General features: G+C 40.0%; 1 protein-coding gene across 3 annotated transcripts in view; it reads right to left on the reverse strand.

The window, feature by feature from the left end:
- Positions 1-7,447: 7,447 nt before the first annotated feature.
- The window catches only part of cdkal1 (CDK5 regulatory subunit associated protein 1-like 1), a 509,606-nt gene continuing 501,437 nt past the window's right edge, over positions 7,448-15,616 (reverse strand). For 2 of the 3 annotated variants that reach the window (XM_059945459.1, XM_059945456.1), the window contains one exon: positions 7,448-7,956. In XM_059945459.1, coding sequence (XP_059801442.1) covers positions 7,774-7,956 — 183 coding nt within the window. In that variant the 3' untranslated portion in view covers positions 7,448-7,773. The remainder of the gene's footprint in view (positions 7,957-15,616) is intronic. The other variant, XM_059945457.1, reaches the window with a different exon arrangement.

A 15,616-nucleotide genomic window follows, 5' to 3' on the forward strand; every position in this document is an offset into this window, starting at 1 on the left:
CCAGAGCTGATAAGGTTGGTGATGGTATAGCAGACAGTGGCCTGGTGCTCCTCAGTGGGGTCATGATCAAGGGGTAAATAAGAGGAGGTATCAGAGAGTTGTCACTGTGTCTTGGCCAGGTAGAGGTCAGTACACCAGACAACAACAGCTCCCCCCTTATCAGCAGGTTTTATAGTGAGGTTGGGATTGGTGCGGAGGGAGCGGAGAGCAGAGCGTTCGGAAGGAGAGAGGTTGGAATTGGAACAGGGTGTGGTGAAGTCAAGACGGTTGATGTCCCGTCGGCAATTAGCAATAAAGAGATCCAGAGCAGGCAGAAGACCAGAGCGGGGTGTCCATGAAGAGGAGGAGCGTTGAAGATGGGAGAAGGGGTCATCGGTGGGGGTAGGAGAGTCCTTGTCAAAGAAGTAAGCTCGGAGACGGAGCCGGCGGAAGAAGAGTTCAGCGTCATGGCGTACACGGAACTCGCTGAGGTGTGGACGAAGGGGGACAAAGCTGAGGCCCTTACTGAGGACAGAGCGCTCTGCCTCAGAGAGTTGAAGGTTGGAGGGAATGGTAAAGACCCGGCACGGATGAGAGATGGGAGCAGAGGGGGGAGGGAGGCTGGTAGTGTCAGTGGAGAGGGAAGGGTTGGGGTGAGAGGAAGATGGAGCCTCTGAGGGCCCAGGAGCTGACGATGGGATCTGAGGGAGAGGGGATTGCAGAGTGGTGGTGGGGGAAGGGGAGACGGGAGTCACAATTGCAGCAGGTGAAGACCCGGCCTGGAGTTCAAGACAGGAGTCGCAGTCGGTGGCTGCGCATTCGCTTTGAAGCTGTCCATGGTCGTTGGAACCCGCGGTGATGGTGCTGGAGTCCAGGTTGTGAACATGCCCTGCATAGCTGAGGCAGACAAATCGATGGCTGGGCCGCAATACAAAGTCCATGCTCTGGAGACTGCAGATGGAAGATCTTGCGATCCTTGCAGGACGAGATAAAGTCAAAGAAATGGCGATTGCACGCATGGATCCGATGGAGGATGAAATAATGGACAGGCACGCATGGATACGACAGATCTCCTGCAAAAATGCTATCCCCTTCTAACACTTCCTCCATCTCCACCATATCTGCTCTCAGGATGAGGCTTTTCATTCCAGGACGAAGGAACTGTCTTCCTTTTTTAAACAAAGGTGCTTCCCTTCTTCCACCTTCAACTCTGCTCTCAAACACATCTCTCCCATTTCCCTCACATCTGCCCTCACCCCATCAGCCTGCCACCTCACTCGGGATAGGGTTCCCCTTGTGCTCACCTACCACCCCACCAGCCTCCAGGTCCAACGTATAATTCTCCGTAACTTTTGTCACCTCTGACGGGATCCCACTACCAAGCATATCTTTCCCTCCCCCACTTTCTGCTTTCCTCAGGGATCGCTCCCTACGCGACTCCCTCGTCCACTCGTCCCCCCCCCCATCCCTTCCCACCGATCTCCCTCCTGGCACTTATCCTTGCAAGCAGAACAAGTGCTACACCTGCCCTTACACTTCCTCCCTCACCACCATTCAGGGCCCCAGACAGTCTTTCCAGGTGAGGCGACACTTCACCTGTGAGTCGGCTGGTGTGGTATACTGCGTCTGGTGCTCCCGGTGTGGCCTTTTATATATTGGTGAGACCCGACGCAGACTGGGAGACCATTTCGCTGAATACCTACGCTCTGTCCGCCAGAGAAAGCAGGATCTCCCAGTGGCCACACATTTTAATTCCATGTCCCATTCCCATTCTGATATGTCTATCCATGGCCTCCTCTACTGTCAAGATGAAGCCACACTCAGGTTGGAGGAACACCACTTTATATACTGGCTGGGTAGCCTCCAACCTGATGGCATGAACATTGACTTCTCTAACTTCCGTTAATGCCCCTCCCCTTCTTACCCCATCCCTGATATATTTGTTTTTTTTCCTCTGTCTGCCCATCATTCTACCTGTTCTTCATCTCCCTCTGGTGCTCCCCTCCCCCTTTCTTTCTCCCTAGGTCTCCCATCCCATAATCCTTTCCCTTCTCTAGCTCTGTGTTCCTTTTGTCAATCAACTGTCTGGCTCTCAGCTTCAGCCCACCCCCTCTGGTCTTCTCCTATCATTTCACATTTTCCCCTCCCCCTCCTACTTTCCAATCTCTTACTATCTTTCCTTTCAGTTAGTCCTGATGAAGGGTCTCGGCCCGAGACGTTGACAGCGCTTCTTCCTATAGATGCTGCCTGGCCTGCTGTGTTCCACCAGTATTTTGTGTGTGTTTGTTTGAATTTCCAGCATCTGCAGATTTCCTCGTGTTTGCCTATTTACTCAGCCCAGTTTTCATCTACACCCCTTAGATTATAGTACTCATTCACTCTCAGGGCACTTTACAGTGACTAATTAATCCACCAAACCAGATGCAGAGGAAACATATCAAGTCCTGCCTTAGAAGTGACTTGGATCTGCTTCAATTTGACTACTGGAGCAACAGGTCCAAGGTAGATGCCATCTTATTGGTTCTTGACTCAACCCTGGAACATCTGGACAGCAGAGGTGCACACATCAGGATGCTCTTTATCGACTGCAGCTCAGCATTCAATACCATCATCCCCTCAAAACTGATCAATAAGCTCCTGGACCTTGGTCTCAATACCTCCTTGTGCAATTGGATTCCCGATTTCCTCACTTGCAGACTTAGTTCAAATTGGTTACAACATCTCCTCCACAATCAAAGGTGGTGATGAATCAGCATATAGGAGGGATATTGAAAATCTAGCTGAGTGGTGCCATAACACCAATCTCTTAATTTCAGCAAGACCAAGGAGCAGATTATTGACTACAGGAGAACAAAATCAGAGGACCATGAGCCAGTCCTCATCAGAGGATTAGAATTGGAGAGAGTTAGCAACTTTAAATTCCTCAGTGTTATTATTTCAGAAGACCTGTCCTGGGCCTAAAACATAAATGCAATTACAAAGAAAGCACGGCAGGAGTTTGAGAAGATTCGGCATGACATCGAAAAACATTGACAAACTTCTATAGATGTGTAGAGGTGAGTATAACGACTTGCTGCATCACAGCCTCTTGAATGGAAAATCCTACAAAAAGCCCAGTCCACCACTGAGCACCTCTACTCGAAATATTGTTGCAGGAAAGTAGCATCCATCATCAGGGAGCCCCACCATCCAGGACTTCTCTCTTCTCACTGCTTCCATCAGGAAGAAAGTACAGGAGACTCCGGACTCACAGCATTAGGTAAAGGAACAGTTATTACCCCTCAGCCACCAGGCTCTTGACGCAGTGGGATAACTTCACTCAACTTGCCCATCATTGGAAGGTTCACACAATTAATGGACTCACTCTCAGGGACTCTTCATCCCATTTGCTCCAAATACATTATTTATTTATTTATCATTTCTTTCTTTTTGCATTTGCCCAGTTTGTTGTCTTTTGCATGCTAGTTGAACGTCCAGGTTGGTGTTGTCTTTCATTGGTTCTGTTATGGTTATTGGCTATAGAATTATTGAGTGTGCCTGCAAGAAAATCGATCTCATTGTATATGTTGACGTATATGTACATGAAGTGAATACCATGGTTCATTTAAGTGGAGATTCCACAAGCATATATGGAACGAGGGTCCAGATGCCTTAGAAGAGGCTTCAGTGAGGCATAAATGTTGCACAGACTGTTAGGGGAAAATGGATTGTATTCATACTGTCAAAGTTCTACAATATGACAAATGACCTCTATGATAATTTACATTCAGCAAGCAATTCACTTGAAATTTCTCATCATGAAATGGATGAAATTCCTTTTCAGTTTGTTGAAATAATGTCAATAATCCTGAAAAACAATCTTAGGTTATCCTTGGGCTTAGGTACCCAAGGTACCTTAGGTACTTAGGTACTGGTTGGAGCTGCAATTCTTCATGCATCATAAAGAGGAACTAAAACCAAATTCTACCATTTGAACAGCATAGCATTTCCTCAAGAACAAATTAAAAAAAAAAGGTCTTTAAAGATTAAGTGTCTCCAAACTCACATTGCAGATATCAAATAGGAATTAATAGAAAAACCTGTCACTATTTAACTTGCCTACCGCCAGGAGCACATTTAATTTCCCTGTGAATTTATTTTTGTAAAGGATGAGACATTGATATGATCAGCAGAAAATCTGGCATGTCACATGCTGTTTTTTCTAAAAAAAAATAATTTCAAAAACTATTCTGAAATAGTCCCATGTTTAACTGCGACGTGTGCTGCTGCACTTTACTGGTAGGTTGAAAAATGTGGGAAGTAAACCCTTGCTAAGATACTCCTAATGCCTTAATATTAAAAACAAGCATAGTTGAGGCATAAACTGATATATGAGAAGCAACTATGAGACGGGAGATCAGTTGACTGTTTCAAATACAATCAGTGATGCATGCGCTCGTCACATTTTTATTAGTTGTGATCTAGGAGAAAAACAGTTTGCAAACTTCTGTTCAAGCTCTTAAATGCTGACTCTGCCTAGTGTTATAGGTGCTGAAGGTAATATTTTTTGTAGGCATTTCTTGGCTTGGCTTTGAAAAATACATTTAATTTGTGACCAGTGAGTTTCTCAGAGTTCAAAATTGCTAAGTTGTGTCAATGTGACAGCTTCTATTACGATGAAGCACATGGGAAGAGATTTAATTTTAAACTGTGAAATTATAATTGCCTCCCTTGACTGGAGGTTTATGGCCTTGTCATGAGGATTCTGGGTAAAAGCTATGGTGTGACATCAGGTTATATTCACTTTTCAGAATTCACAGAACATTTAGATTGACATTGGCTTCTTGCAGAAATGGTGACAATTACTGTTATCAACAATATCACTGCACCATTACAGACTTATGAGCAGCTATAAGGTTCAACCAATATGCTCAGGAGCTGTAATCATGAAATTTAAAGTAACACATACTAAAAGGTTACATATCATCCAGAAGCTGAGAAACCACTGATTTAACTTTTATTCCTTACAGCTTTTCATTAGGCCATGGCAAAGGATCCATTTACTTGTATTTTCAACTAGTAAGTTTGTCTGCTTGAATTTCATGGGCTGAGATTTTTCATATCCTTTTATATTCCCCAATTATTTTCAGGTGCCAAAACCTGAGTTCTAGCATTCCCTTCCTTTCCTCTTTTCTATTACAATGTTTCTTTCTAACTTGACCATGCTTTTGATCGTCCATCCTAATTGCTTCTGAAACTTGATGATTTATTTTAGAGATACAATGTGGATTAGGCCCTTCCCACCACACCATCCAGAAACCCCCAACCTAACCCTAGTCTGATCATGGGACAATTTATGATGGTTAATTAATCTACTAACCAGTATGTCTTTGGAGTGTGGGAGGAAACCAGAGGACCGGAGAAAATCCATGCATTCCACAGGAAGGATGTACAGACTCCTTACAGATGACATTGGAATTAAACTCCAGACTCTGACTCTCTGAGCTGTAATAGCGTTGTGCTAACCACTACACAATGTGGTGCTCCCAAGATGTCAAAATTCATCTTGTCATAATCCACTGAAGAACCTTCAGACTTTTATTTAATAAATGCAAGTTGTTGCAAATACTGTATATTCCATTGGCTGTTTAAATAAATCACTAATAAAATTATATTAATCATATTATACACCTTACTTACTCCAATAATTCTGCAATTACTTCAGAAGCATAGGAACTGCAAACTAAACAATAGGACTTGAAAAGTTTAATATCACTGACTCTGTAACAACTTTTATTTTTAAAAATCCTTTCATTTAATACAAGGGTTATGGGGAGAGGGCATGAGAATAAGAACAATTGAATAGTTCCATCAAACAACCAAAGCAAGTAAAATGTTCTCCTTTTGTGTCACATTACTGTGCACAAGTAATGATTATTCAATCATAAGATATCTACTAGGAATGTTACCTCAGGAAGGTGGCGTTCACCATTAAGGAACCCCATCACCCAGGACACGACTCTTCGCATTGTTAGCATCAGGAAGGAGGTACAGAAGCCTGAAGGCACACACTCAAATAATTCAGGAGCAGCTTCCTCCCGTCTGCCATCTGATTTCTAAATGGACATTGAACCCACGTGTTGGTACATGGCCAAGTGGTTAAGGCGTTGGTCTAGTCATCTGAAGGTTGCTAGTTCGAGCCTTGGCTAAGGCTGCATGTGTGTTCTTGAGCAAGGGACTTAACCACACATTGCTCTGCGACGGCACGGGTGCCAAGCTGTTATCAGCCCTTGCCCTTCCCTTGGACAACATCGGTGGCATGGAGAGGTGAGTTGCAGCATGGGCAACTGTCGGTCTCCCATACAACCTTGAACAGGCCTAGACAAATCCATGGTCTCTCGAGACTAACAGATCCCTATTATTATTGAACCCATGAACACTACCTCAATACTTTTTTTAAATTTCTGTTTTGCACTATTTATATTAACTATTTAATATACTCATATATACTTACTGCAATTCATTTAATTATTTTTTTCTATATTTGTCATGAATCGCATTGTACTGCTGCTGCAAAGTTAACAAATTTCACGACACATGCCAGTAATATTAAATGTGATTCTGACTTCAGACTTAGCATTGGAAGGAACTCTACCCTTGGTAACGGTGCCTTCACACTGTGGTGAGAGGGATGGTTATCTCAAATGAATCGGAACAATTAACCTTTTATCTATGCCCCATGTGTAAATATAATATCTGTAAACTTTTAACTCAGGGTTTAGGAAAGTTAATGCCAAAGCAGACTTACTTCATGACTATTGTTAATTCACACTTTTCACAAGCTTACCCATGAATTTTGTTTCAAAACAAAATCTTGACAGCAAATCTCAAAATCTATGATAGCTGTCAAATATGTACATAATACTCATGATCTTTCCACAAGGCGCCAATTCTGCTATTACAAGGTTTATTAACATTGGCAACTGCAAAGAAAAGTTACAAAAACACGTCTAAGATGAGCAAGTGCACATAAAATATAATCCAGTAAAATTTAAACTGCGATGTACTGCCTGATCCTGTTTATATGGTTAATGTAAACCTCATTATGGGCAATGGATTTCATTTAAAAGTAAAGTATTTTAAATGACAATAATTAACTCAAGTACTTTGAATTCCTACCAAATTAAAAACATGGAAGGGTGTTGTATGGTATTATATCTGACTGAAAGTGGTACACCATTGATCAGTTTTTTTCATTCTTGGAGTCACACTGTAATGAAAAGCAGAAAGTCTTGCCGTTGCTTCTATACAAATGTGTAGTTTGGCAGTGATGAAGGCCACTCAGTTTACTTGGACCTTTCTTCTCCCATAACAGTATCATCAAATGTAACGCTGTACCAGTTAACCAAGTGTAATATTTTGAGATTAAACATTTGAATTGACTAGGATTGTACATATAACAAAAAAAGGAAGCTAGTGCAATTAAAGCTGGCAATAGAATATCAAATCTTTATTGCTTTATTGAGTTTACAGTCTTGTACATGTAAAATTCAGAGATAAATTTTCAATTTGAATAAAAATACTCTTCTTGCTGGCTGACTCAGTATACACCCAGAAACATGATTTTACATGTTGAAACTATCATTGGCAGAAATAAAACAATTGGCTTTTACAAATAAAAATTAAATAAAATGATAGCTTGCAAAGTTCAACATTACATATACCTTAAAAAATTCTCTGTATTGTGTGTACACTGAAACCACATCTCCCAAATCTCCTTACATGTAGAATGCATCTCAGTTGTCAGCAAGGGACCTATTTGAATATTGCCATAGTTACAGCTGTTATCACTGTCAACAAAGCCAGACCCATGTACAGTTTCTTCACTCTGGAGCTTTTCAGGTTCCATGGCAACAGGCTTGTGCTGAAGTAGTTCTCATTGCCCCGGAAATGATGAGCAGGAGAAGCTGTACCATTTGCACTGAAAGACTTGAATTCCTAAAGGGGAAGAAAGAGAGAGGGGGGGACAATAGAAAGAAGAAAAAAAGAGCGAGAGAGAGAGAGAGAGAGGGAGAGAGAGAGAGGAGAGAGAATGAAGGCACATTATTTGATATCACCGTTTGTCAGACTAGGAATATTAATACCGAATTTGAATAAGCACAAAGGTTCAGGCTTGAGTCTAAAAAGCCTTTTAAGAAAGAAATCACATTAAATAGGATCGTAAAACTTTAAAAAGCTGAGAAGTTAAATTCCTTGATCTTTTCCTCTATTAGTATATATGCATAATCTGAAGTTATTCATCACATCATTTATTAGTTCCTTATCTCTGCACTCTTTAACATATCTTTCAATGTTTTGAGGTCTTCTGCAGTATTCCTCACCTGAAACAGAATAATTTAGCTCCATCCTAATTCAGGATCATTATGTCATCAAGATAAGCTCAGCTAACCATGAAAATTGAAACTGTCAATCAACCAAACAGCAGGCAATCTCTCCCTAAGGTATTATATATATGAAAATTACTGTACATTGTTAAGAGCAATCACAGATTATGATCTGAAACACACATTAAAAAGTAAAATCGGTGAATTCTGTTACAACATCTGACTTCATTTCTTTACCAATTAGACAAAACAAATGTTTATTTGTTTCTGACCGAGAATTTAATTCATTTAATAGAAATATTATTTTCATTTAATCATGAATTATATGTATTTTTGTTCATACTTTGGGGATTTGTAATGGTTTACTGCCTTCCCTAATATTTACATTTCCTTTCAGAAGATCATCTACCACCCAATGAAAATTGTAATGTGCATCAAGATGAAAGGAGACGAGCATAGGCACTGTCATCTTCAGCCTGACAAATCCATTGAAGATAAACCCACTGTCCTTGGTACCATTCCATTCAGCAGATACATCACGAACAGCAAAGCCGTCTCTGTTTATCAAAGGAGTTGTATTCAAGGATTATGTGTTTCAATTAGGTGGTCCTGACACCCATTCGATGTGGCCATTTCAGGAGGATGTTCTGCTACCACATCATTTTTGGGTCACTTAGAACTGGCAGTTGTAGCAAGGAATTAATTCATATATTCCGGCACCATCTGCTCACCAGTCTCTTCATGGTCCATATTTGCATTGTTAGTCGGACCGCGATTCACTGCCGCAACAGAAATTAAGATTCTTCTCCCAAGAGTGTCAACAGTCGACAAAAAAAAATCACTTTTATCACAAATCTTGAATGCGGTGAATACCTCATTATTAACCGCATTCAAGTGGCAACTCAATCCTTCCAAATCAAGGTAACCTGTCAACTGCAAAAGACCTCGTACTCTCAGTGTGCAGTGATTTGTGGATCATCTGCATCAGCTCTGAATTCCATGGCAGTTTACCTGCATTTTGTGTTCCTTTGTTTCAACAGAGGTGGCTTCTCTTAAAAAACAGGAACTGATCTCTGCTGAGAATGCAGTAGTGAGAGGAGGCATAAAAGTGAGCTTTAACTGCTGACTTCCAAGCAATGCCCCTGATTAAAATGTCGAATGTATCGTATTCAGAGGCTTCTGGTGTTGTTATTCCAATCAGTGCTGTAGTGTAAATAAACTTCTCTCAATACCGAGCAAACTGTAGATGAGGAAATGGGAGCTGAAAGCCAATGGTAACAAAATGATTTCTTGAATTAATCCACTTGAAGCTCCCTTCCAACTAAGCCTTTCTCCGTTCTCCTTGTTTATTCTACATGTTTTGTCCAGTGGTAGTCTTTAATCTATATTTTAGGTGACTCACTTTAACCAAATGATTCACCATTTCACCTAAAAATCAGAGGTTCTCCTGTCATGAATTCAGTGCTTCCTTAAAGGGACAATGATCCAATTTTTTGAACAAGTACCAGTGATCATCAGCAATAATTTTTTAAAGATTCTAAACTTCTTTCAGAGAAGTTGACAGCACAGCAGTAGTATAACCACTTTACACTACAACTGGCTTTATTTTTTCATTCTTATTTTCTATAATTCTTTCTATAATTTTGCATAATTTATGTTTAACTAATATTCTGCTAGTAAAAGGTGGTGGGGAGGGGATACATCTCTACCAAAGGAGGTATAAGGTGCTCCTTTCCTCTGTAAGCCTGCAGGTTACCCTTAGGCAAGGTGCAGCATCTGCTTAGCCTCCTGATCAGGGTCACATGAAGCCATGTGAGCAGGTGCTGGATAGTTGTATGAGCAGTTGGTGCATATTACAAGTTCTGGTTATGCAACCACCAGTTTCTGGAGAGTATTCATAATGGTGGGGTCACCTATAATGTAACGACACTACAAAAAAGAAAGCAATGGCAAACCATTTCTTTAGAACAACTTCTTTAGAACAAGAACAATCATGGTCATGGAATGATTGTGATTGCTTACATTATTTGACATGGCACATAATGAACAAACGAGCTGTGTTTTTAACAAACAAGAGAAAATCTGCAAATGCTGGAAATCCAAGCAAAACACACAAAATGCTGGAGGTGCTCGGCAGGCCTGGCAGCATCTATCCTACCACTGTTTAAATCTACTCCTCAGCTTTTTCTGTCCACATCTTCAATGTGATAAATCCTTGAACCACCCTCTGCTCATTTCCCAGCATATCCCAGGGTGGCATGGGGACTCAGCTACCTCACAACTCCAGTGAGCCAGGTTCAATCCTAACTTCTAGTGCAGTCTGTGCAGTTTGCATGCTCTCTTGTGATGGCATGAGCTTTCTCCAGTATCATAAAAACACTGGGTTAATAGGTTAACTCGCCCTGGCGTGTAGGTGAGTGGAAGGCTGGGGGAAGTTGATAGGAACATGGAGGAATTAAAACTGGAATGTGCACTGTAAGGCTTGTTTCTGTGCCCTATGACTATGTAATTGAAGCACCTGTTGGTATTTGACTAACATGGTGCTTAACCCTGATTTAAGTCAATCAAAACTTGTTCTGCATCTCCACTCTGAAATTAGTGTTGTCCGAACTTCTGAGACTTTCCTCTTAACACAGAAAGAGATTAGAACAATGATCTTATAAAGAAATAAAATGGAAGTAAAATGTCAGATTTAGAGTCTAGCAATTTTGGTGATAAGAAACCATTGATCAGGACTGGGGAACTATACAAATTTTCTGAAAATATCAAACTGATAACAAGTTGATGGAATTGCCAAAAGATTAATTTTAAAACTTCTAGAATGAACAGAATAGTAGAAATTAAATGTGAATAAGGACTTAAGTTACTGGTGATCTATATTCCTTTCCTACACTTTCTCTGTTCTATTGATTTGAAAATCAAGTTTTTCATTTATTGAACATGGAAACATTTTTGCAATATATTTATTTAAATTGTTGGAAGAATTATTTTAATACAAGGTACTTTTCTTTATGGTGTAATTTGTCCTTTCAGCCCTATCCAATAATAAGTAAAATAATCAAATCTTAGTTTCCCTCTCAGCCCCATCATTCTTATTTAATAGGTTTTAACAGGAGACTACATTCAAACCTGGAGGCTTCTCATTATTAGCAAACTTATCCTTTTGTATCTCCTAAAGGTGGAATTATGAAAGAGAAATTATGTCCTTTTGGTTGATAAAAAAATAAATCTGACACTAATTTATATATAAAACTGGTACCCGAAGGAATGTAGTGGTGCTGGACTAGAAGGTTACTGGATATTACTCCGAGGAATATTTCAACAGATTTTAATTATATTCTTTTAAATGTTATAGAAGAGGTATAATTAATTTCTTCTCCATGTTTTTAAAGTGAGAATTGGAACAAAATGAAATGTGTTTAAAGTGAGTGCAGATAGAGAGTCTCAGTGAGTGTAAAGGGAACATGGGTAATGGGGTCCAGGTCAATTGAAAGAGATCATGGAAAACAGGGCCCTGTGAGTTCAGAGGGAAAACAGAAACCGAGCCAAGAGTTTTAAAGCGAGTGTGGAGCGTGAAGCTCGGATGAATTCAAAGAGGAAGGAAACTTATCTCCAGTGAGTTCAAAGGTAGCATGAAAACTCGGCCTTGCTGTGTTTAAAGGGAGCACAGTGGGAGTTTGCCCATTTTCTCTGTAACCACGATGGCTTCTCCCTTCCTCGTCTGCATGATGTTCTGGTTTCCCTCACATTCCAAATAATGTGCAAATAGGTACATTAATTGTCCAGTGTAAATAGCTTCCAGGGAATTAAGTAGACATAGACTTGATGGGCTGCATGGCCTCCTTCTATGTTGTGAGGAAATATGACTATCCAATTGGAGTCGCATCAGGAGGCAGGCAGTTTGTGCTAATAAGCGCATGACTCAAAAAATGAAGTTATATTTTGCAGTACCCAAAGTTAAGTGAAATGCAATAAATTGTAAATTGAAATGGCAACGATTATCAGATTGGAATGGAATCAGTTTTAAAATAAAAATAAATGAGCACTGATTTTAGTTACTGATGTATGACTGGATTACTGATCTTTTAAAGCTAGATTATTAATGCATTTTCATAACTTAAACTGTATTGCTTCAGTTTTTCATTAGTGAATGATTGCCCACTTCTCATCTTACTTCAATTGATTAAAAGTCGGTTCAGTGCAACTGTGCAGTGTAGATCTGTCACAATTTCTCACATGTCAATTTCTCATCAGAGATCCATAGTCTATCCAAAAGACAAAATCCATGCAGGAACTGTGGCTTTGTTGGGCCTTGGGGTCATGTTGAGAACATCATCAATAGCAATGATGGCTGAAAGGATTACTTATCAATACCAACATCGGCAGATTTGTTTTTTGCATTGCTCTTTTGAACAAGAGTTACACTCATGGGTCATAATTGGACATCAAGTAACATAAAATGACATGTTTGCTTGAAAAAAGGGCACAATCTTCAAAGCATCATTAACCATTTTTGAAACCAAAGGACACTGAACAACTCTAGTGCTGGTTATTTAAGAGTCATCCACCTTGATTCATTTAAACTGTTCTGAACCACAGAAACCCATAACATTCAGCTTTCGAGAACATTCCCTCTTCCAGAAAAAACTTCATCTCCTCAGAACAATGCCCAAACCTCAACCGACCAATTAGCCAAAACATTAACCTCCATAACTTGGAAAATCATCTTGTTACAATTGTCCAGGTAAAGAATAATATACGTTTGTGCTAGATGCATGCTGGTGTTAAGTGCACGAGGATGTGTATTTCACTACTAAAGAGGCTTGTTTTTATCAAGTCCAGACAGGATGTACATTTGGCTTGAGGTTAGAGTCATGGGCCTTCTGAACAGAGTGGATAAAAATGACAACACACTTTTGGCACACACTGAGTTCAAGACTCAGTGCGATAGTGCAAGAGTCAGGAAGTTAATCTGGAGCCTTATAAACCTCTGGTTAGGCTGTATATGGAGTACTGCATTAATTTCTGGTCTCCCCATTATAGGAAGGATGTAGAAGATTTGGTGAGGATATGGAAGAGCATTGAATCACAGCGGATTTAATTTGGCTTTTTTGACACTGATCAACAGAAAAAGACTCTTTCATGTCAAAGTGAGAACAGGTCTCTACAAAGTGATCTAAATTAATTACAGATATAAGACACAAAATAATAAAATATGATAACTTTCGGGGTGGGGGGGGGGTGAATACTTTTTATAGGCACTGTAGAGTAGACTGCTAGTTCTTTTCCCAGGTTTTAAATGTCTAATACTAGAAGGCATATACTTGAGGTGGGAAGGTGAATAATAAAAAGAGATGTGCAAAGCAAGGTACCTTATGTAGAGAATGGTAGGTACCTGGAATGCGTTGCCTGGGGTGGTAGTGCAGGCAGGTATGATAGAGGCAGTTCAGTGGCTCTGAGATGGGTACAAGAATGTGGAGGAACTGGACCATGTGTGGGCAGAAGGGGTTAGGTGTCACTAGCTTAGTATTTCAGCCTAACATCATGGACTGAAGGACCTTTTCCTGTGCAGTCCTGTTCCATGTCCTGTTATACACAAGTTCAGGAAACTTCTTTTGAAGCACTTGCATAATACAGAACAACAATTTATTTTAGGCTCCAAGAGAATAGCCACAAGAATAGCTTACAGTATTACAGAAGTTAGAGAAATGAAAAGATACAAAAGAATTGGAAAGTAACTCGTAAGTGCAGATACTAATGTTTTGAAAGCAGCTAAACTGTACAAGAAGGGAAACTGGAAAACACAACTTGATAGTTTCAGAGCATCTTTGAAAAGGATAATTTAGAATAGGAGGCATTGAAATTTCCTAAATGCAATTAAGTTATGAATGAGAGACGAGAAGTATGTCATATAGCTTCAGCTAGATCAACAACAAAACTTCAGAGGGACGGCAATGATAAAGGAAGATTCTGATTTAGCTACTTTTAAAGACCAATGGCCACTACTAAGTAGATAAAGGCATCTGTCAGTTTGCTTTGGCATTGTGCAAAGTAGTGAATATCAGCACCTGCTTCCCTGTATACAGCCGATTTCCCTAAAATAGTCATATAATCAGCAATCATTTATCTGTTTTGACTATACTAATTCAAAAATTTAAGATGCACTGTAAAGGACTGCAGTGAAGTCGAAGGGGAAGAAAATCATGAACATTTAGTCCGGAAGTCAGTGCCATGAGGAAGGTACCTTCACCTTAGTTTAAATATTTGGATGAGCACTTGAAGAACCATGACTCATGACACATACTAAGAACTGAAAAGTGGTACAGCTATCCCCCATTTTTTGAACGTTCGCTTTACAACTTGCTGTTATGAAAGACCTACCTTAGTACCTCTTTTCACTAACCAAAGAGGATTTTCACTTTTACGAAAAAATGACGCCCGTTTTATATGTGTGTTTACCTCGAGAAAGACTATAATGACTGTGAAACCTTGTGTGGGCAGTTGTTTGCGGATGTGTGTACGTGCCGATTTTTTTTCTCCAAATCCATTTTGGCTCCCTGTCTTCCTGATTTTGATAAGTGAAACTACACCATACATACAATATTTCTACTTTATATAGGGTGTAAACTTATCATATCATTCCTGCTTTTACTATATGTTCATGTTATTTTAGGTTTTATGTGTTATTTGGTTTGATTTGGTAGGTTATTTGAGGGTCTGGGAACACTCAAAAATTTTTCCCATATAAATTAAAGGTAATTGCTTCTTCGTTTTATGACATTTTGGTTTACAAATGGTTTCATAGGAACGCTCTACCTTCGGATTGGGGGGGGGGGAACCTGTAGTAACCTTCTTTGGTGCTTTTATGGCTGTCATGGGACACAAACAATTGTCTCCTTTCTCTACCATAAGTATCTATAATACACAAAAAGTACTGAGAATATTTGTGCAACAACTTGCCGTCCACATCAGATCATTTGCAGATCATTTTGGAATAAACTATCTCATCATCTTTTCCAAGTTTCAAACAATACTCACTTCATGGTTCTATACACTGAAGCCCAAAGATGAATAAATTTTCTGCTCTCAATGACCTTAAGCCAACTGGTCACCCATTTATTCCATCTTCCATCCGCCATTACGGGGAGCTGATATTAGTGACCTATCAAATGTATTCATTTATTCATTTACTGAGATACAACAGAGAACAGTTCCTTCCAGCCCTTCAATCCATGCCGCCAGGCAACCCCCCGATTTAATCTGATCTTAATCCT

The sequence above is a fragment of the Hypanus sabinus genome, chromosome 20 (genome assembly GCF_030144855.1).
Source record: "Hypanus sabinus isolate sHypSab1 chromosome 20, sHypSab1.hap1, whole genome shotgun sequence".
In the NCBI taxonomy this organism is placed as follows: domain Eukaryota; kingdom Metazoa; phylum Chordata; class Chondrichthyes; order Myliobatiformes; family Dasyatidae; genus Hypanus; species Hypanus sabinus.